The sequence below is a fragment of the Micromys minutus genome, assembly GCF_963924665.1.
Source record: "Micromys minutus genome assembly, chromosome: 12".
Lineage (NCBI taxonomy): Eukaryota > Metazoa > Chordata > Mammalia > Rodentia > Muridae > Micromys > Micromys minutus.
In genome coordinates, this window is record NC_137981.1 from 31,303,587 (window position 1) to 31,327,781 (window position 24,195).

Here is a 24,195-nt window from a genome sequence, read left to right on the forward strand (position 1 = left end):
TTCTTCTTACCCTTTAAGCCCTTTCTGCCATCACATGGAAGCTTAAGTCCCACTTCTGCAGGGCAGCCTTCCTAACCGTGTTCCCTACAGAAACCCACAGGAGGCTTTGCACTGTTTACAGTGCTCATGCCGTACCTTCAGAGCATCGCATATAAAGATGCTCCGTTGTTATGAATACTGGAATTACGCTCACTTCACCCTGTGTGCCTCCGAAACCCCCTTCAAAGGGCAGCTTCAGCCTACTGCCTGTGCCTCTGAAACCCCCTACTGCCACAATTCTAGCCGTTTTCATGTTTCAAACTGCCTTATTAAAAGAGTAAAACTACAAATATTTACATGTGTTTGATTGCCCCCACTCCGTGGTCGTCTCAGCTCACAGCATTTTACAAGTTTTGATTAATTTAATCCTCAAACACTCCCATGAGGTAGGCACCGGCATTACCCTTATTTTAGAGCTAAGAAATGTTAGAAGCTCAAGGACACAGACTGAAAGCTACTTCTGGAGAAGCAGGGCTGGAAAAAGACATCTCTATTCCAGCCACACACCAATGCCCCCTACGTACTCCACACATACACGCTCTGTAATGGTCACACCGCCAAGACGGCAGCACATTCCCTCAACATCTATCTATTGATGGTCACTGTTTTTGCGGAAACATTTTAGAAATCTGTAAGTAATGATGTTTACTGGACAAATGTACACGGGACAGGGCGGGGCGGAGAGGATGGTGGGAGGAGGAGGATGAAGAGGAAAAAGAGGATAAGAGGGAGGAGGAAGAGAAGGAAGAGGAGGACTGAGAGGGTCCCACACGTCAACGGGGAGACTGACAATGCCTGCGGAAGCCACTTAATGAAGGCCAAGGCACATGCACCAAGCCCTCCGCTTGCACACCTGAGACCTAAGGCCGGGCCTAGGAAGAGCTGGGCTGAAACAACTTATGCCTCCATGACTATAACATTCCTTTTTGCTACTAAATTGGTTTCCAAACTACCTACCGCAAACTTCCTAAGCTTGAGGGGCAGAGGAGGCAGCCGGGAGCCGAGAGACCCCGCCTCCTTTTACTCATTGGGCCAGACCTAGCACGTGACCTCGGCCTGTTCCTTGGCCTGGACTTTATTTGTTGTTTTTTTCTTCTGGCTAAATTCGCCACACTGTGCCTGTTGCGGTTTTTGTTACACCTGGAGGGAAAGGAGCTCTGGTGAAAAATTAAAAGGCTAGGTGATATTTAATTTTCTATAGTAATTTAACCTGGAATATACAAAGAATAAACTAGTTGGAGATAGGAAGAAAGACACAGCTATTCAAACGAGAACCCGAGTAAAAACTTAAACTTCCTACTGCCTTTGCACCCCTAGTCTCTAGGTCTCCTAAACTCCTTGTGCCCCGGATATACCTCCAAGCCTGTTTCCAAATCTATGGAAGATAATGTCACTTTTAGTGCTACCTCAGTCTTCAGCAGGGATTCCACACCCCAGAAAGCAGATCGGAGGACGCAAGGAGCAGACTCAGGTGATCACTGTCAGCCCTACACCCACCTAAGGACTGTGCTGTCCGCCACTGTGGCTAACCTCTTCTCTTTACTTTTGGGGAGGCGGGGCGGGGGCGGGGCCTCACTGCCTGCCATCCAGGATCTTTCAACCTCCTGAGGGAATTGCAGGCCCACGGGTTTTTTAGTTTCTCAAAACAGAGCCTCTAAAATACTGGAGTTGACTCCTTACAGCCCGAAACACAGTATCTTTTTCAGCAACTGTGAGCACATGAAATTATAGAGAGATGGTTTTATTAAAAAAAAAATAATACATGCAAAACTCTATCCAAAAGATTAAATTTCTGAATATACAGAGAGCAAACTGATCTTAATTTATGTCCCTGTGATCCAGAATGTAAATTTAGTAAATGAACTTTGATGAAAGATTTAAAGACAAGGAATAAAGTATGTAGTCACTAAACATACCCTGTACTGTGATAGGTAGGCATCAAGCCATAGGAATAACTTAACACCATCACGCTATAGAGAACACACCCTGCGGTACTCTATCCCTACATTAATGACTAATATTTACTGAGCATTTACTATGCCCTAGTACTCTGGGTGGATTGTCACTGACACCTTAGTACAGGAGAAACAGTTGTCTTGTTTTCCTGGTTTGCAGATGTTGATTGGGAATTTGAAGAGTTCAATGGCTGATTAGTGATAACAGAGACAGGTGGTCAGTTGGCTTGGGTCTGCTGAGCTATGCAGAGGCAGCATTTAAAGCCAGGTATATCTGCCTAAGCCAGGGCTGTCTACCTCCAGAGGCCTTCCTATGAACTGCCCCGCACATCTCTACAAGAACAGTTAATACACTGTGCTGTGATTATTTACTTGGAAGGTCAGCCTTAAACCTTGTTGCCGGTTTTAAGAATCAATGCAATACGGCTCACCTCTGTTTCCTCATAGCCCAGGATAGATAAGGAATACAATATTAATACCAAACTATTAGCTGAGCAATTTCTCACATAAGACCAAAGCCAAAACTTGACCCTGCTGAGTCCACGCTGCTGAGTGAATTTTGCAAGATGACAAATTACCTCAGGAAAGAAAAGTCAGAATCTAGAAAGCTAAGCCTCGTTTTTTGTTACAATACTGGAACTCGGTCAATTCCATCTGAGGACTGCTAAGTTCTTTAGCTTAATAAATTGACTTGTGACAGTTTTGTGTCACTCAGAGGAGGAGAAAAAAACTGAGCATCTCTGAAGAATCTCTCATAAAATTTATCTGCAAATAACGAGAAAGATGTTGAAATATTAACGCCTCCTCCGCACGCACATCGGGACGCTCCCTTACCACCTTCCATCTGCTTGTCTTTCTCCTCCAATGTGAGCTCAGCTCCATGTCTAAAAAGATGTGGCCAAAAATTGTCTCGGCACACCGGAAGGTATAATCCTCACATCTCAGACACATTTGGACATCCCAATTTAAAACAGGATAGAAAAAAAATAGCCTTCTTGTGGGGTTGTTTCTTGCCGTGTTTGACACACCTCTCTTCAAAGCTCCCCTCTCTATGAAAATCATAGGCATGAACTTGCATTCCAAATGGAAGGGATGGAGATCACAGCCAGCACACAGCCTTGTCCTGAAGACTAACACAGTAGCTCACTTAGTAACCCTATGTCATCATTCTTGGTCCATTTTACAAAGGAGGAAACTGGAGCCCAGTAATGTTCATCTGCGTTATAGACCCAGGGCTTGCTACCAGAGCTTGGGAATGGGTTGTTTGGAGGGAGAGTTCTTACTGTCAACTGTTGTGTTTTTACATCTCCTATGGTGTGACATCTAAGGGACAGGTTACAGGATCCATAGCTTCTCTGTGTGGAGGAGGCAGCATTGCAGTTGAACCTTAGATCCTTTCTCGTTGGCTTCCTTCTTTTTCTGATCATCTTCCTTCAGGACTGCTTCTCAGACATCTGGCCAAGATCAAGTACATTTCCCTTCAGCGATTTCAAGAAGCTTTCCCAGCTCTGAGTGCTTACTGTGCTCAATACGCACATTGAGTCTCTTGGCAAGGATCTCTGCACTCAACTTGCTTGTTTATAACAATGCCAACGGCACCCTGGGTAACATCTTTCCAATTTCACCATGGTAATATTCATGGGCATTCCTGAAGCAGTACATTTCCCTAGATGTCTACAGTATTACCCTTCCTATAGATTTGTCTGTGTGTGGCTGCAAGAGCAAGTCTGGCTTCTAAAAGGCCTGGAAAACATGCTTTGGGTACCACTCCTCTTTCCATTTTATGTTGTCTTAGTTACTTTTCTGTTGGTGTGACAAAATACCATGACCAAGGCAACTTATAACAGAAAGGATTTCGTGGGAATTCAAGGTTCCAGCGGGTTAGAGTCCATGGCCACCATGGCAGAAAGACAGAATGGTGCTGGAACAGTATCAAAGAGATTGCCTGTGGAGACAACAATCTTGAGGCAGTCAAAGAGCTAATTGGGAATATGATGGGCTTTTAAAGTCTCTCGCCTCTTGCCAGTGACATACCTCCTCTTGCAAGGCCTCAACTCCTAGTATTCCCTCAGTGGTCCACCATTTCCCAGCTACCTATATGGCACATTTGGATTTTTCATCTACAAAAGAGGGAACCAAAACAACATCTATCTTGTGATACCATCACAAGTGAAAAATGAGTCCATATATATGTCTGGCATGTAGTAAGTTATCAGTAAGTGTTAGGTCTTACTATTATTCTCTTCATATACCTATTTAGCTATTAAGAAATGGTGTTATGAAATCAGGACCCTGGCCTTGCTTAGGAAAAAGTGGCAGGCATGTTAGTAGGACTTAGCTGTACAATGAGTGACAGATCCTATTTCTCAATTTCTTGTGAGGCTCTAGTGAGCCCCTTGTCCCCCTTAATCACTCATTGGTGCTGCCCCAAAAGGAGTATCTAGTATTACTTTCCAACTACAGAGACATTTATCAGGATATGCTGTGTTAAGGGACAAGGTCACCATGGTACAGATGGCTCCCAGCTGTTCTCTACATCCCCATCCTTTGGTGTGGAGCCCCAACAGGACAAGCCAGCCCCAAGCTTCCATCTTCCTTCGCTCCAGTGGCAACAGCACTTATACAGGAAACACACCCATAAGTCCACTTCTTAGCTTCAGAGGACAGGCCCTACCAACCCTCCTCTACCCGCACACTCCTGGGGTCTATATGATCAGACACCAAAGCCACCTTCCCACTCTAGCCCCCAAGTTCTCCCTGAGTGTGGAGACCACATAAGCAGCCTGGGATCAGGGTAAATGAAGGAAGCAATTTCTCACACCTAGCTGGAGAATCTTGCATGGAGGTGTAAACACGGGCTATTCCACATACACCAACACAGTCACATCCCATCTCCCTTTGACCTCTTTAGGTGTACATTCTCCTGCTTAGGCCCCGAGGAAGGAAGAAGGGAACAATAGAATTCAGACACCAACAACCTACATGAACTCCTAACAATGGCAGATTACTTTCTGATGAATATGTGTACAATAAATTAATGCTCATTCCGAAGTAAGCAAGCACCTTCTGTTACAGACTTTTCTAACAGACTTCTTCTAAATGCTATCCAGACTTGAGAACAGCAAGGAACTTCCTTGGGAAATTCCTCCTCCAAGACAAATAACCATCACTTACAGTGGTTATTCCTCTCAAGTCGAAACAATGGGCTTAAACACGCAGAGAAGTGGATGCGCGCGTGTAAAAACGGCATGATCCCGTGAACCCAATATGGAACTGATAGTAGCTGCTGGGATGAAGTACAATTGAGATGAGCAATGTTCTTGATGGCTGAGCGGTTAAGAGCACTGACTGCTCTTCCAGAGGTCCTGAGTTCAATTCCCAGCAACCACATGGTGGCTCACAACCATCTGGAATGGGATCTGATGTCCTCTTCTGGTGTGTCAGAAGACAGCTACAGTGTAGTCATGTAAATAAATAAGTAAATCTTTTTAAAGAAGAAGAAGAACTAGGCCTGGGATGTTGAGTTCATCTCAGCTGGATCTGCCTGTGCTTTGCCAGGAGGCTCAAGAACCACAAACATCTGTACAGACTCCAGTCATCAGTGAAACAAAGGCAGGTACCACCCTCTCGCCAAGAGAGCTCCTGCACAGGGCATTCTGCATCTGCCTTCTTAGCATAAGGAGGTGGCACCTTTGTCTACACTGAACTCTTAGTAAGAGCTCTCTCTTCCCTGGCTTTCCTGCCTTTCATCTAGGAAACTTAATCCTTCTCACTCCCAGCCAGGCACCAGCCAGGCTCCAGCCAGCCTCCACCATCCAGGATCCGGTCTCAGCTTCTGAATTAACCAATGCCTGCTATGCCTTCCTCATCTCTCCTTCCACTCTTCAGACCTGCATGAGTGGCTCCTAAACTCCGGGAGACCAAAAGGTCATGAAACTGCTCTTGCACACACATACATGTGGAGTCAGGGTTCTTACTCAGGACTGTGGGAGAGCATCATTGTCTACATTTTACTAACACTCTGGATTCAGAAATGTTCTTCTTCCACCTTAAATCTAAGACTATGTATATCAACCAAGGATAAACTACAGAACCCCAGAGAGATTATGTACTACCTAAGAGAGATCCAGCCCACTGGACTCAAAACTACAATATCTTGTCCATATTCAGGAAAATACAGGTGGTTAGAGATGACTCAGTGTTTAAGAGCACTGACTGCTCTTAGAGAAGACCTGGGTTCAGTTCCCAGTACTTGCATGGCAGCTCACAACTATCTGTAAGTCTATTTTCAGGGAACCAAAGGCCCTTTCTGGCCTCCACCGGGACCAGACACATACATACATGCAGACAAAACACTCATACATTAAAAATAAACAAATCTTCTTTTCAAAAGAAATAAAGGGAAACACAAAACCTTGGTTTTTTACATGGCATTCACCTTTCAAACTTGGGAACTAACTTCCAGTGATGTGTTAGCCAGCTTGTAGCAAAGCCAGAATTAGATCTAGGCCTCCCAGTCTAATGAAATTATAGAGGCATTAGCACCATACATAGTTTTGTATTTCATTAAATAGCTATTTACTAGGCAAATACTATACTCAGAATTGTTATTTTAATAAAGGGATGGATAGATGGTGGATGAAAGGAGGGAGGGAGGGAAAGGAGAAGGGATATCAGGAAAGGACAGCCAGACACATAATAAAGTACTGAGGGAGAAAGCAAAACAGAATCCACAAATTAACAAAATACTTTTTTAGAAAAAACTGAGAGACAGCAGTTAAGCCATCAATACAACTGTCATTTGCCTTGCTAAGATCATTTGTTTGCAGGTGACACTAAGAGGGAGTGTCTCACAGAATCTACAAGTTGACAAGGAGGCAGAGAGGGACATTCTATCAAAGCCAAGGATGTCTGCCCTTTCAGAAAGTCATGAGAAGGGAAGCATGCAGGTCTGGAGTCCTCAGTAAAAACCTATTCTGGGTTACTTAAGAACAACCTTTTCCTCCCCTGCTCTCTTGGGAACACGGAATATATTTCTGTGCATTTCTATTAGGAGGCTAATCAGTATAGCTGAGAAATGCCATCAACAGCGAAAGTAAAATTAGCCTTTACTTGTAAAGTTTCTCCTGAGGGAAATGCTGGTGGCTCCTATCTCCAGCAAGCAAGGCAATGGGAGTGCCTCGTCAGCACAGGGCAAGCAGACTGCCTCCTCAGCAGCACCTGAATGCACACACCTCACATCCACAGGAACACCGGAATCCCTGCCCCGCCCGCCTCTCTGTATCACACGTCACATCTCAGCCCTGTGCCCCATACAAATTGCACATGTAAGTCATAACAACACTGACTTTCAGGTGCTCTGAGAACACTTTTAGTTACTTTCACAAATGGTGTGCACTCAAATGTGTGTGTGTGTGGTGTGTGTATGTGCGTGTGCGCTTGTGAACATGTAGGCATGTGCAGGCCAAGAGGACAATGATCCACCTTATTTTTTTAGACAAGTTCTCCCACTGCCCAGAAGGGTGGTCCAGCTGGCCAGGGAGCCTCAGGGGTTCAGTTGCTTCCCTAAGTGTAGAGGTTCTCACTCTACACCCAGCTCTTTTGTGTTGATTGTAGGATCTTTATGCAAGCACTTTGTTGATTCTAGGGTCTTTATGCAAGCACTTTACCTACTCTCCTCGAGCTATCTCCAACAATCTTGACAACTTTTGAATAGTGAAGAGTTAAGGAATAGTTCGATGCATTTTCCCTTTTGAGATAATTGTACTGAGTATGATGCCACAGCAGGTGAAGCAGAAGTCATTGACAGTTATATTAACACGCCATGGCTAGTATCAGATCTAAGGTTAATTCATTCCAGGTTTGAGGTTTCCTGTCTTATTGTGAAACCAAGAAACCTCCTTGGGTTAAAGTTCCCTCTGCTTCACAGGTAAAAATGTCTTATTTTCTGAACATTTTCTGAACATTTCTTCCCTGGGTCTGAGGAAGAAACACTTTGGATTGTCCAAGGCTGAATTTTAATTCTTTCTATTCTCCAGGATTTCGGCTCACTGGCATCACACTCCCTTTACTGGCTCATTTGCATCCTTCTGTGGCCTCAGTGGAGCTCACAGAGCTAAGAACACCCAGAAAGACTCACTGTAGCAAAACATAGCTCATCTTTACACAGGTTATTCATGCTATATTAGGCACAGTATTAGCTCCTACTGATTCGGAGGAGGAAAATCCTCTAAGAAAATATAACCTTTATGATCCAATTTGTCTTTCTCCTCTTTAAATCTAAGAGCACAAATTCCTCCATGTGTTTGTCTCTGAACTTCATGAAGTCCATCTCTAGGCATGCATTTCCTAGCAGATGCTCCTTCCACAGGGAATGGGACTCTCTCTGGTCCTAATCTCTGCATCTATCTTCTGAACAGTGTCCCCAGGGCCTTGGTCTTTGCATGATTTCCTTCATCCCTTCTTTCTCTGGGCTTCTGAAACATTTTAACTGTATATTTTAACAGGAGATGCAACTCACCTCCCCTCTTTTTTTAATGAGACTTTGCGTATAACACATCCCCTCCTGATTCACAAGGCAAAAGCAGGACCATTGTTTTCCTTTCCTAACCACAAAGCTTCTAACATGATTGCTCTGACTAGTCAAGGCTAGCTGGATATATTCAGATACATGGTCTGTCGGTAACAGAGAGTGTATTTGCATTGGCTCTTATGAACCATGGCAGGGGATAGAGGCTTCAAACACAAAGCCATCAAGGTTCCAGTTCAATGCCTCTGCTATCACCTCTTCCACTCTGCCCTTCTGCATCTCTTCCCTGTCATCATCATCATCATCATCATCATCATCATCATTATCTTCGACTTAGATGTTTGCTCACGATAGCATGATGCTAACTAACTTTACAACGAACTTTTCCCTCTACCCAATTACACTGACATCCTATAAAAATGTATACGCCAGGTAGGCACTCTTACTACATCTTCTTTCCAGTGAGGAAAAAACTTCAAACTGAAGTCCCATGACTAGGGATGGAAGCCAAGCAATTAAGCATTAAAGATGTTACTCCCAGTTGCCATCGGAGACAAGCAGAAGAGGAAGACGAAGGCCCTGCTAACAGCACACTGCCAGTTCTGCTGACAGATAGTCTTTGAACACTGAGTGCATCAAATGTAAAAGGAAAATCTGAGATTGACAGAGTTACCATGGAGAAGCGGCATCTTACAGCTGGCATACAGTGAGGGTAGGGAAAGCCTAGTGAGCAAGCATTAAGGATGTGTTCAGGAATGGCACACAGGTTCATCAGAAGTTCTGAGTGAAACAATCACAGGACGCGACTCCCACGGGCCCTATCGTCACTTCACACCCATCCTAAGACTCCCCCATGTATGCCAGCTCTAGCCAGCATATACCATAGTCAACTCTTGTTCTGAGCACTCTTTAGAGTAGGTCAGCCTGGGCTCAGCTCCAGCTTGATTATTTGTTATCTGTAACCGGGTGACGTCCTCCCCCTTAGCTTTGCCTCAGTTGCATTAAGACCTGGGGCTAATGACTAGCAGTGCCTCCTCCTCCATGAGACCATCACAGAGGTTAAAAGTCACATATGAAACCTTGGCACAGTATTTAGCACACACTGTTCCCTGTTAATGACCATCATTCATTTCAAGTGAATATGGGTGATGCGGGACCAGCTAAAGTAATCTTTTCATTTCGTATTTATCAAGCAATCACAGGACAGCCAGAAAGGTACACTGGATGGTTCTTTACTTCTAACACGCCAGGTGCTTGTCTGAAAAATACAAGTGCCCAGACCTTTTCCCGCCCCAGCTTCACGCCATCCCTTTCTAGAAACTCTACGGGAGCTGAATAGTGGGTGCACGCTGTGTCCATTCTCCTGGCCTCTTCTGCAGAACAGGGAGAAAGATCACACCAATATCAGCAAGTCTTCTAAAAAACTTAGCAAGAAGTTTCCTTCTCTGGACTAATCTGAGTCCCTGGTAAAGAGTGAAGTAGTCAGTTGTTCATCTCAAACTACATATGCCCCTGCTGTGTTTCTCTGTCTGCACAGAAAAAGAAACTGGTTTCTACCACTACTCATGAAATGGTAGAGGGGCAGAAGGCTTTCTAGAAACAATGGGTGCCCAAATAACTCTTACTTGATAAGCCACCAAAATCCTGGGTTGCACTAACACAAGTGTATATGGCATAAATGAATTTAGCACTAGATTTGACCTGCAGTTACTGAAAGAAAGAGAAGGAAGGAAAGAAAGAAAGAAAGACAGATAGACAGACAGACAGACAGACGGAGAGGGAGAGGGAGCAAGCAAGCAAAATTGGAAATTTTTGAATCGAGAACATAAACATAATGAAATAAATGTCCTTAGTGAGAATATTTAATATGTTTTACTATGATAGTCAGTACTATTTAAATACTTTCAAGTAACTTATTCTTGAAAATGCACTGAAGCCCCCCCCCAATGCATTTTGTGAATGCATAGATCCCCTCAGCACGGTTCCACCTTACATAAATCCTCTGACCAAAGTCCTCCCTAAGGTTCCTGACACCCCCCCCACACACACACACGTCCTTGATGTACACATTGGTAGATGCTCTTAGAAATAAGAAAGTGAAATATACATAGTTCTGATTACACATGTTTTCTCCCTAAGGAAAATTATTTTTCCACTGGCCCCTCAAAAAGTGTGTGATTTTCCAATGGCAAAAAAAGCATAGAATTTTACATTTTTAAGAAGGCCATTTTTATTTGGTATTTCCTCTCTTTCTAAATGCGGGAGGTCTCTGAATCTGGTCCTCACATGCCCTCCCTGGCTCTCCATCACAGACACATTCGCACTGCAGCTGCTGTTGGGGTTCTTGGAGGGAGCACTAGCCCCACGTGGCTCTCTCTCAAAAGTTCTTCCAAAGAACACATCAGTGAATTTTAACATCCTTATTCAGATAATATGCACTCAGGAACATCATCTTAGGATAGTTTTTAGAACTCAAGCTGTTACTACCTTAAAATAGAAAACAGTAAATTTTAACATACCTACTTCTAAAAGTTTCTAGATCCTATCTGGCACCAAAATCCCATCCACAACTCAATTTTCCCATGGGAACTAAGGTAGTATACCAAAAAATGGACAGTGTCTTTAAACTTCCCACAAAGACCGAATATTTACGGTAAGGTAAAGGAACCATGATGGCATGAATTGATTCTATTATCACTCAAAAGAACTTCAGCAATTTCTCCAGTGGGCATATGGAAGAGATTGCTAAGCTACGTGTAAAGGTCAAGAGAGACCAGGGGGCTAAAGTTGCTGTTGAGATTGCTGCCCAAGAGAGAGACAATAGTTATTAAATTTCCAAACCACCAAAGCCTCACTTGATCTGGGTCTTTGTAATTACTGAAATAGACAAGCTTCGGATTACATATGACACAAACATGTTTCCCAGCAATGGCTGTCAATCCCCCAACACCTTACCCATATATGAGCTCTTAGAAAATCTACCCGTTCTGCCCGTTTCCCAGAGATGGTTGCACAGGTTTGTTGGGCTCGGTGGCTCTTTAAACATTAAGAATAGGCTTTGGACCCGAGCTCTGGGCTTGAAATTACAACAGAGCTTTCCTGGTTGAGCACTTTATAGACAATAAACACAGGCTTCAAGCTGACACTTTCTCAACAAAGGGAAACAGAAACCAATATCCAGAAAGAACAGGGGGAAAGGAAGACTTTGTATTGCTGATCACCTTCATTCCCTCTGATCCCATTCCCTCGGGGCACCTGGCTGCCTTGTCCACCCTTTCTTCCCAGGGGGCACCCCCTTTGACCCCCTCTTGTCCACTTGAATGGATGTCTGCTACTTTCAGTTCCATCCTTCCTTAAACATGAGATAACAATAAACTGAGTAGTAAACTGTCTGAATTCTACAAGAACAAACAGAGGTTTTATAAGGGGGCAGGGAGAGTGCTTAGAGAAGAAATCAGAAAAACTGAGGCCCAAGAGGAAAACCCACGTTGGATATGAAACCTCCCAAAAAAAAAAAAAAAAAAAAAAAAAAACCTAAGTAGGGTCAGAGAAAAATTAACTTGGGAGGAAGCTGAGAGAAGGCAGCAGAGGAACTCCTGGGCCAGGGAGATTACAAACTATATGAGAAGAAAGACAAGCTCAGGAACTCTAGCCAAATTAATGAGACCGTCAGCCTTAGAGCCCAGCTGTACAGAATAAAAGCTTCCTGTCCCTGAAGGGCCACTCTTGTTCATTCAGGGAAAGGGCTCTTGGGGTCCTGAATGACTGTCCTGAGAGATGGTCTGTCATCCCTTACTGCCTGTAGATTGATCATCCTAGAGTAGCTTCTCCCATCCTTTGTGATAAGTACCCAAAGCAACCAAGCTCCTCAGCCATCCTCTGATCTTTTACTTAACAAGAATGCATTTGGTATTTCTTGCTGGCCCTGCCTTCTCTGCCACACACCCCACCACTGATCCTTCTTCAATCATGTTTCTCTGCCCTTCCTTCCTTCCTTCCTCATTGATAGTATCACCGTCCTCCAATTTGTACCAGACACTTCCAAATGTCTTCTGGGGGACAAAACTTACCCCCAGTTACACCAAGCTAACTTGATCAACAAATGTTGCCAAACCAGTAGGTAATTAATTCCCAGTCAGACAAGGAAGTGGAAATAAGAAATTGCTGCTTTGGTCTTCGATTCTTCCTTTCCTAGGAAAAGACAACATGGCCACAGGTCTCTTCCAAGATGCAGCCAAATGCTAGCTTCACAGAGACAAAGAGAAGAAATGGCCCATGCCAGAATTCTGTTTGTCAGGCTGCCCCAGTTCGTGGCTAAAAGCCTACACTCTGTCAAAACCCCCACTTCCCAAACTTTAGAAAATGTTCTCCACAGCTTTCAAAGCCTGACCTTTAAAGCAGATTTATCTGGGGGTGTGTATGTGTGTGAGAGGGAGATTTATAATTTTCTATATTCCTGCAAAGTCAAACTATTTATTGAGTCCACCTGGTAGTGGTGGGAATGTGCACACAGATGCCAACAGACCCAAAAAACATCACAAGAGCTCCACCTGCAACTAGTTATAGAAATTGAAATTGAACTCTGGCCAGAAGACAGCCCACCCCTTCTGTGTTGGCCAATAAAATCACCCTGTTGCTTTTCCCTGTCAATGTACACATGGTTCTCAAAACCCTCTGAGAATGTTGTCCATGGGAAGTGTTGTTGGACTGTGAATGTTCTGAGGATGATTACTATTCCCACCCTCTATCCCACCTTCCCCTCTATATGTGTGGTTTCAACAAGAGCCTTTGGCATAGTGGAAATGAGAGAATCTGCACATTGAAGCAGCCCAATGTGTTTTCTGTTTTTGTACTCGCACTACAGAAATCCCATTACCCAACTAACACTATCCAGAGAGAAAAAGAAAGTCAGGGATCATTTAGATCTGCTAAGGTCCACCATATACATTTTCTTGTCATCAGATGAACCAAATCTTCCCAAAGAGAACCTGGAAATGAAAGTCAGTGAGTCTACTCATGTGGTAACCATGTGCAACTCTGGGGCTGACAGCTAGAGACTACTGAGGCAGGAAAGAGCTGATCTGTGACGAGGATGTAGAGCTCACTTCAAATTGTTCTCTTACATCCTAACAAAGACACTGCACCATCTCATCAATCTCGTGAGCCAAAGAAATTCTCACCTATCCATAGGAGACATTAAGACTGCATTTTTGTCTAAGCAGATCACCTAAGATTGGAGAAAAGATCCTCTGGCTTTCCAGAAAACTGGGGGGAGGAGGAAGAAAGAAACTATGTAGCTTCCAGATAGATGAGACATAAAACAAGTTTGCCTTTGTAAGTTCTGGCATTCTGTGATGTATGTGGTATTAAACTAGATTATCCAGTGCTCAACCCATGTGCCTGTGTAACTTTGGGAAAAACACACACAAACATATATGGAGAAAAAAGTAAAAAACCTTACACAGAGAAGCTGCATGTTATTGAGTGGAACGCCCAGTCAACAGTGACTTACACACTCAGGGCTTCACTTTTCCAGGGTCCCGAGAAATCTGGAGGCAGGCCACATGGAGGGCCTGTTTCTCAGCACTTTCGTTGCTCTTTATTCCATGAGTGAAAGATGGCAGACCCGTCCCAGGCATCTCAGCGGTGCTCACGACAAGAAATGAAGAACTGGGGCTGGAGAGATGGCTCAGCGGTTAAGAGCACTGGCTGCTCTTCCAGAGGTCCTCAGTTCAATTCCCAGCACCCACATGGTGGCTCACAACCATCTGTAATGGGATCCGATGCCCTCTTCTGGTGTGTCTGAAGAGAACAACAGTGTGTACTCAAACAAAATTAATAAATAAATCTTTAAAAAATGAAGCGAAGAACTGCCTTGCTTGTGACAGGGGTTTGGGGGACTGGGGGTATTGCAGCAACAGCAGCTCCCTGAGGCATTTAAAGATATAAAGTCAAGAAAGATTGGGAAATTGGTAGGTTAAAATTTTTTTTTAAAGTGCTGTTTAATTTTGAGAGTCAGAGCGTTACATGTCATGATAATATAGCATCCCTTAGTTGGGACCATCCTAAGACAGTACCACAAACCCAGCGCACACTTTCATTCTCTCTCACATCTGGAGGCTGAGACAGAGGTGTCAATCCGGCTGCTTCCTTCTCAGGGCCTCCAGAAAAAACATGTTCCAGGGCTCTCTCCTTTGCCTGACTTCAAGGTCACCCTCTCACTGTGTATGTTCATCTGTGTACAAATTTACCTTCTCATGAAGACAACAGGCAAGCTGGTGTGGGGCCCATGCTAAAGACTTCATTTTGAGTTGATTACCTATAGCAAAGGCTTTCTTCCAAATGAGGTCACACAGGAGTTAGGAATCCAACCTACCTTTAAGGGGGGAGACAAAATTCAACCTAGAACATATGCACCATGAATTTCTATGACAATGTTTCTAACATGTATCTCAAATGTATTTGACCAGAGAATTCTCTTTGGAAAATAACATTCTCCTGGCCACACTGAGAATCCTGTCTATGTGGACTCAGATTTCTATCAGTAGAAAGAAGGGAGCCCTGAAGAAGGTACAGAGGTAAGACAAATCTATTGGAGTAGTGAATTTAGCATATTTTCTGTTTCTATAACAAAGCACCAGAGACTGAATATAATGTTAAAAAAAAAAAAAAAAAAAAAAAAAAAAAAAAAAAACAAGAAAAGAAAGAAAGAAAGGAAGGAAGGAAGAAAAACTAGGTTTATTTAGTCCACAGTTCTTAAGATCAAAAAGGATGGTGACAGCAACTTCTTGGCTCCTAGACAGTGTTCCATTGCAGCTGGCATAACATGGCCAAGGCATCAAGGCATGTGCCAGAGTCATGAAGGAGTACATGCAGAAAAGATCAAAAGACTGAGGTAGTCTTGCTGTAAACAGTCTGCTCTCACAGTAACTACTGCAGTCCAATCACTGCAGAGCCAATCACTCCCATGAGAACAAATCCAGTCTCTAGAAACCTAACCCAGTCCTTGAGAAAGACATTAATCCATTCATGAGGCAGGAAATCCCCATGACCTGCTTACTTGTCAGAGGTCTCAGCACCTTCCAACACAATTACCTTCTGAAGCAAGCTTCCAGCACGTTACCATCTAGGAGACAAATCATATCTAAGTTACAGCAGCATCTCATCCCATCTGCAAACCTGAGGAGACCCAGCACTTCTGAGCCAAGGCTTCACTGTACAAAGTGGTGACGGTTGAGTTCCACTGTTATCAGACTATCCCAATGCCTTGCTGCCTTCTCATTAGGATAAATTATATCTCTATTACTCACTCCCAGCTGGTACAGATCATCAACCTGAATACTCACAGTCAAATGAGAATTTCAGAACAGGGTCAAATGACTCCTGTTAAAAGGAACCCATACAATTCACAGATCTTATGAAGCTCAAAAAGAAAGAAGGCCAGAATGTGGATGTTCTCAGTCCTTAATAGAAGGGAGAACAAAACACTCATAGGAGAAAATACAGGGACAAATAGAGGAACAGGGATTGGAAAAGGGTCATTCAGAGACTGCCTCACCTGGGGATCCACCCCATATGTAGCCACCAAACCCAATCACTATTGCTGATGCCAAGAAGTGCTTACTGGCAGAAGCCAAATATGGATGCCTCCTCAGAGGCTTTGCCAGAGTCATACAGATACAGTTGATACAGATATAGCAGCTAACCATCGGACTGAACACAGGAACCCCAATGAAAGAGCTAGAGGAAGTACTGAAGAAGCTGAAAGGGTCTGCAACCCCATGGAAAGAACAACATTATCAACCAACCAAACCCTCCAGAACTCCCAGAGACTAAAACACTAACCAATGAGCACACATGGAGAGACCCATGGCTCCTGTTGCATATTTAGCAGAAGATAGCATTGTCTGGCATCAATGGGAGAAGAGGCCTTTGGTCAATGAAGGCTTGTTTTTCCAGTGTAGAGGAATGTCAAGGCACTGAGGTGGAGAGGGAGCACCTTCATGAAAGCAAGTGGAGGGGGAGGGGGTATGGGAGGGGGAAAGGAGGATAACATTTGAAATGCAAATACAGAGAAGATCATATATATATATATATATATATATATATATATATATATATATATATATCATCTAGGGATTGGAAAAACGGGTATACACAAGATAGACCTAGGTCCCACACACATATGTTGCAGATGTATAGCTCAGTCTTCACGTGGGTCACCCAACACCTTGAGCAGAGGCTGTCGCTAATGCTGTTACCTGTCTTTGGAATATATTCCCCTAACTGGGCTGTTTTATCTGCCTTCGATGAAGAGGATGCACCTAGCCCTGCAGAGATTGATGTGCTGGGGTGGAGGATACCCACAGTGGTCTTCCCAGAGAAGGGGATGGGAACATGGGAGGAGTGATTGTGTGGGGGGGGGACTGAAAGTTTGGCAGAAATCAAGATGTAAGTTGAACGAATGAATAAACAAAATAAACATGAAAGAAAAAAAAAAGGACCCATAGTTCCACAAATAAAATAATAATAATAACGAGGAGGAGGAGGGCTAGAGCAGGTGGCTTATAGCATGCTTGGTTAGCATGCACAAGGCCGTGGGGTTACTCAAGGTAAAGCAGAAGGAAGAGAGCTTCACAGTCATCCTTAATTACATGGTGATTGCTGGGCTAGCCTGGGATAGATAAAACCTGCCTCTAAAAGAAGAGGAAGGAAGGAAGGAAGGAAGGAAGGAAGGAAGGAAGGAAGGAAGGAAGGAAGGAAGGAAGGAAGGAAAGGAGAGAAAGCAAGCTAACAGAAATTATACTTTATCTCATCTTTTCCAGTTCTAGATTCCAAATAAGAATTAATAAGTGATATGTTGAACTTGGATCAAAAGTACTTATTAATATTGATTTAGAGTCTTCTCTTTTCTGTAGTGTTAAATCAGAAATAGAAACGATCACATAACCATTGCTTAAAAGCTGTACCATTCCCCAGACAGGTTTACTTACACTTCTTGGGTTACAGTTCCCAATGACCTTGTCCCACTTCTTCTCGAGATGAGTAAATATTAAATCTAGTACAGTCTCCTAGTGTGTGATGCTATTTCTATTCATGCAGAACCCCGGCTAGCTACACACAACCTAGGGAGCATCTAAAAATTGCCTTTCATATATCTAATTTGGAAAAGAGGTCATTAAAGGTACAACGTTAATAGTTGTACAAAATTCCCAGGAATATGAAAAGCCAGTAACATCTGTGCACAAAATTGCAAGATCTAAATCCTTATAAAATTTCCACTTCTAAGGGCTACAAGACAGGGTCTTGCTCTATTGCCGCAAGTGGCCTTGATCCCAGATTCAACCTATCCTCCCATATCAGCAGCCCTAGTCACTGGGGCAAGAAGTGTGTGTTTCTCCACCTAGCTTCTTACAAGGTTTCCAAAAACACACTATCTACCATATCCTCTCCCTTGATCACCACTATACTGGTAAACAGGGTGAAGGTGCAAAGACCAGAGAGACTAACTAGGTGTTGCAGTGTGTGCCTGTAATTCAAGCTCCCAGAAGGCAGAGGCTGGGAGATCATTGCAAGTTTGAAGACAATTTGGTCTAAATGCCAAGTCTCAGGCCAGTTAGGGCTACATAGCAAGGCTTTGTCTCAAAGGAAGGAAGGAAAAAAGGAATGAGAGAGAGAAAGAGAGATGGGGAAGAGAAGAGAAAAAATTATATTATAGTAATTATATTTTAGAAATTGAGCCACTTGGTCTCCTTATAATAACATCCACCACCACCCCACCAACACCCAAAAAACCCCTACCTAACCCCCATCAATATCTAGCACAAAAGACAGGCCATAAAAGACAAAGGGGTTGTCTTGAGTAACAACAGAACATTAATTAACAATATTTCTAAAGATTCTATTTTTATATTTAGAAGTGTTTTGCTTGAATGTATGTATGTGCATCATGTGAATGTCTGGTGCCCATGGAGGCCAAAAGAGGGTGTTAGGTCCTCTGGAACTGTAACTAAAGACAGTGTGAACCATGTGGTTGCTTGAGAACCAAACCCAGATCCTCTGCAAGAGCAGCCAGTACTCTTAACCACTGAGCCACATCTCCAGTGTCTCATCATCAATATTTTAAACCCATCCTTCCCCAGATCAGTCTACTACTATAATGTTGAGAATATGAGCTGTGGATCCAGCCACCCCAAAGAATAGATTTCCCAGAATGTAGGCACTCTGGCTTTTATAAATAAAGCTAGCCCTGTACTTATGTATTCTTGATTTTAGCTAACACCTATGAAGCTCGCCCTGCACACATGCACTGTGGGTTACACACATTAAGCTAGCCCTGCACATATGCACTATGAGTTGGACACATTAAGCTAGCCCCACACACATGCACTCCAGGTTACACACATGACCCCAAACTTCAGGACTGCAACTCTGAGCAGCAAAAAATGTATTTATGCCCATTGTCTTAGTTAGGGTTTTACTGCTCTGAATAGACACCATGACCAAGGCACATCTTATAAAAGACAACATTTAATTGGGGCATTATCATCAAGACAGGAACATGGAAGCATCTAGGTAGGCATGGTACAGGAGGAGCTGAGAGTTCTACATCTTCATCAAGACTGAATTCCAAGCAACTAGGGTAAGGGTCTTAAAACCCACACCCACAGTGACACACCTACTCTAACGGGCCACACCTCCTAATAGTGCAACTCCCTGGGGCAACCATATACAAAGCATCACAGCCATGTCTCCAGGAACCTGATCATCAATACTTTGCACCTAATAAATCTGAGGCCACCTACCCACTGGCCCCTGAACTTTCTCTAATGTGCAGAAGGCGTATGGCTCTCCTGAAATCCAGAGATGGAGTCAGCTCCCATGGACAGAATTAAGAAGATATCAAGATCAATTTAATCTCCTCTATAGATATCAAAATCAATCTCCTCTATAAACTGCACCTGAGAGCACATGTCTGTGCTGATTGGAGGCAACATTATACAACTAGGAATGTCATAGAGAAGAGCACATGAGTTTCTTTATCTCCCATCTATAATAGGTCCGCCTCCCATGTCTCTTTACACAGCACAGTTCACATTGTTTTAGATTCTACCATCCCTAGAAGAATGACATTTGCAACTGCAGTTTCTAGTAGTTGGGCTTTAAGAGTTTTATGTCCCTTTCTTCCATATAGAAAATGGGTCTTATACTATAAAAGGAAGGTGAAGTTAGGTTAGAATAAGTAGTGCTGATATTGTTTAAGTAAATGCTCCTCCCAAATGTTAAAGGCTTTGTCCCAAGGGTGATGCTGCTGGGAGATGATAGGACCTTGTAGCAGGTCCTCGGGCCATTGAAGCCAGGCCCTTGAAGAGGATCGTGAAACCCCGGCTGAGCAGTCTGCCTGTCCACACACTACACTACTGCCATCTCCTGTGCCATCGGAGACCCACATCGACAACTCTACCCAATCTGAGACTGAACTTTTCAACATAAACCTTTCGCCTCCCAAGTGAAGGAGAAAACAGCATCAAAATGGCTTCCAGAGAAAATAAATGCCTAATTAAGAAAACTAAACCCAATTCTTAATCATTACATTGAAACTTGTCATAATGTCATCAAACATGACCCGCATCTCAATCTGTGGGTTGTGACCCCTTTGGCAAACCTCTATCTCCAAAACTATTTACATGATGATTCATAACAGTAGCAAAACATCACAAGCTAATGAGGTGGCAAGGAGAATAATTTTAGGGTTGGGGTCACCACACCATGAAGAACTGTACTGAAGGGTCACAGCATTAGGAAGGTTGGGAATCACCGTGTTAGACTAACTACACTCTCAACCACAAAGTTAGGAGCCTGACCAAACCCACGTCCAGCTCTGCCACTTTCCAGCTTAGTAATTATCGTCCATTCTCTCTGTATTTACATTTATCTGTAAGGTAAGAAAACCTCTAGTCCTGGCCTCAGAAGACTGACTCAAGTAACCAAACGATGATGATGATGATGATGATGATGATGATGATGATGATGATGATGATGATGATGATGATGATATATACATACATATACATATACACCCCCAAGAGATGGTACTGGCTACTGCGGCAGTAAAATGGGGCTGGCAACATATTATTCCCCAAACTGTATTTCCTCTACATTCACATTTCTCAGTCTTTGTTTGCCCTTTGTGGTTTCTTTGACACCTGTAGCAGAGGCTAGCCTTGAACTTACTCCATGGCCAAGGGTAACTATTAACTCTTGAGCCTCCTGCCTCCACCTCCCAAATGCTAAGAACTGAGGCATATGCCACCATGCCTGACCAGCCCAACTTTTATGACAACCCTAAAAACCTACAGATGCAGTTACTAACCCATGCCTAGGTCTTCTCTCTCTCAGAGGAAAACATGACACACACACCACCACAACCACCACCACCACCACCACTACCACCACCTTCACCACCACCCCCTTCCTTCAGCTGTGTCAACCCCAGTCTGGAGAATTAAGAAGTCAATGTGCCATCTTCAGGACTGTCTTACCCTGATAGCAATTCTCAGAGCCAGGCACCCAGATGCCAAAAGCCTAGGCCCTGCATCACTACATAGAAAAGAATCACTTGACTTACTTCATACTTTAGGGAACAAGAAAAAAAAATCAGGGGCCAGGTATGATGGCACACACCATTAATCCCAGAACTCAGAAATCAGAGTTCAAAGCCAGTCTGGTCTGTCTGGTTGACATGGCAAATTCTAGGCCAGCCAAGGATAGAAAATGAGATGCTGGAAGGAACGGAAGAAAGCTGGGGAGGGAGGATCTAGGTGTTAAGCAACTGAGAGTTGAGGTCTACTGTCACTCCAGAAGAGCCTACTCTGTCCTGAGCAAGAGGGGTACATAGACCTGTAAATATACTTCTGAGTGGGTTTCCACTTTAAAAAGTTAATGTTTCATTCTTTACCCTGGAATAGTACAGATCAGGAGCTTTAAAAATGCTTCTTACTAAAAAAAAAAAAAAAAAAAAAAAAAAAAAAGAATGCCATTAAGATTTACGTCCCTTCATTTATTTTACTTTGCCCCATCCATGTGTTTTTGTGGCTATCAAAGAAGACACTAAGCACAGTTACACTGTGGCGTGATATGACTCACACATGAATAAATGTGCATGCATAAGTGTGGATTGGTCCTTGAACGTAAATTCAGCGACAGAAGCGGAGGGAGAGCGGACAGAGCCCAGGCTGCCCTTCAAGTTTTCTGCCATTCCTGTTGCCCACCACTGCCAAACTGCTCTGGCTACTTAAAGAGAAAGCTGCAGAGAGGAGAAAAAACAAGACAGAGAGGGAGAACGTCAGAGTAACAAGTTCAGGAGGAGTTCACCAGCAGGCAAATCAGAACCCGTCAGGAACACTGGTGGAGAACGTTAATTTGATTTAAGGGTAACGAGCTTTCTGTTTCAAATGAAAACAATCCCATTCTCCACATCTGAGAAGCAGCGCAGGCTCTTCCAGATAGAGATAAGGCGACTGCTCGTAACTCAAGAAAGCCGAGGACAGATCTTTGTCCTGAGTGTGATCACAGGGGCTTAGCTCCAAAGCACTTGTAGTCAGAGACTCCAGTGGGAGGGTCGCCTCACAGAAAGGTAGGGTGTGACATAGGCTGACAGTAAGAACAGCTGTCAAAGAGTCATCCACTCAGCCAAGCAGGAATTATCTCAGACTCCTAACAGAGTGACAGGCTTCCTGGGAGTTCATGAGCCAAATGGCACAGCAGCCTCCACAACCCCTTAGCTCTCTCTCACCTCCAGGAGACTCAAGCATTGATTCGAGAGCACTTGGGAAACAATGCTGTGTGAGGTGGGCCTCATGTCATTGAGGACAGGGAAAGTGGGCGCTGGCTGGGCCAAGAGAGAAATGAGTGTTGGGGGAGCTAACGGTGAGGAGGAAGGAACATTGCAAGAGAAGCCAGGTGCGTAGAGACCAAGGGTGGAGAAGGTCGCTCAGATGTGAAAGGAGGTGGTACAAGACAAAGCTGGCCCGTGTCTTCCAGTAGAAGGTGCTGTAGGCTCACTCAGTCAAGGATGTATGCACGCTGCCTTCTGGAGATAATAGGGATTATGAAGGGAACAGGGGGCTGAAAACAGTCATATTCAGGAGGACTCTGAGAAGCTAATCTCACTAATTTTTCTATACTAAAGAAGGTAGGTCAAAGATGATGAAGGCACTCTGCACACAGTAGATTAATACTGAATGGATAAAAGCTGAAGACCAAGTTAGGAGGAGCTGGGTTTCCCTTGCCTGGCCTGAAACCCATTTATCCCGGTCCTGGTCCTTCCTGTTGAGTTTGCCACTTAGAGAACAACTGCTTGCTCTAAGAAACAATGATGCTGGTTCAACAGCACGGAAAATAAGCAGACAATAAAAATTCACCACTCAAAGTTTTAACGTGAAGTGTTTACTCTTGCAGAGGTTAGCATTTTCGTCTTCTATTCTGAGGGAGGAACATCTGAACTGCTGTTGCAAATGCTGAAAAAGAGAACAAAATTAACCACATACAAAAGCTGACAATGAGGACGGATCTCCTCCCCAAGTCTGCAACTAGGTGGAAAGGCTACCGGAACAAGGAAATCAATCGATAAGGCATAGCACTTCCTGAGTTCTGCTGTGGCATCCAAGCGAGACATATTAAGGTTTAACCTTCTTTGTGGTGCCCAACCTCCTTGGTACATACAGTAAGTCTGGAGCCATCTGCAAAGCCTGAAAACACGGGGGCAGGTCAGAACCTACCTGGTTTTCTTCATGAGAAACCCTCATCTGCTCCTTGAGGACAGACATGCGGGCCGCCTCCTCTTTCCTCAAGACCCTCTCCTTCTTAAGCTCAGGACTCCAGAAAGTCTTGATGCTGTTCATGGAAGAGCCCAGTTTGCTGTCCTTAATGTCAAGCTCCTTGCGTAGGAGGTCATTCTCTCTCTGCAGTTCTTTGAGCTGGGCTTGAAGATCCAACATTGTGCTGTCTCTTACCTGCCTCAGCATGGAGGGCACCTGGTGGTGGTGGTGGTGGGAAGAGCTGCTCAGCCCTCCATGTTGATCCGTATATGAAAGGACATCCGTGTGGGAAAGTCCAGCGGAAGCAATATTGGGACTACTCCCCATGGCTGTGACCCGGCCTCCATACACAGCTCGATTTGTGGCCCTGCCTAGAGTCATGGTGCCCTTCGGGTAAGTTGTCGATGCTACCCCTTCGTGGTCACTCAAGTACATGGGTCCAGACGTGGCGTAGGCCGCATTAAGGGACTGGATATTCTCCATGGACAGGGTCTTGCCTGTCCCTCCCCCTCCTCCACTGCTGGTTCTTCGGTGGCCCAAACGAGGAGACCTTGGCAGACGTGGTGATCTGGAAGGGCTGCCTTCCAGATTGCTGATGGTTCTTGCACTCCCGTACATTTTTCTGCCGTGATGTGGTGCTACTGAAGAGAAGAAGTGGTAGACAATGTGAGGGCTTGAGCCGATGTTTCCTTCACTGACTAGAGTTTTCACCACATTCTTTGTATAGTCTGTACCAGGAAATGGCTCCACTCAGAGATCTGAAAAATGATAGAAAGGACAATTAAAAAAAAAAAAAAAAAAACTTCTTTAGAATTCCAACTACGATTGCATTGCATATTAAATATACATTAAT

The 24,195-nt window shown here is 44.0% G+C and overlaps 1 protein-coding gene across 1 annotated transcript in view; it reads right to left on the reverse strand.

Annotated features, from left to right (window-relative positions):
• ERC2 (ELKS/RAB6-interacting/CAST family member 2) overlaps positions 1-23,960 on the reverse strand; it is a gene marked incomplete at its 5' end in the record, with an annotated part of 796,341 nt that extends 772,381 nt beyond the window's left edge. The window contains one exon of the mRNA XM_080926404.1: positions 23,304-23,960. Within this exon, the coding sequence (XP_080782530.1) occupies positions 23,304-23,960 (657 nt within the window). The remainder of the gene's footprint in view (positions 1-23,303) is intronic.
• Positions 23,961-24,195: the final 235 nt, after the last annotated feature.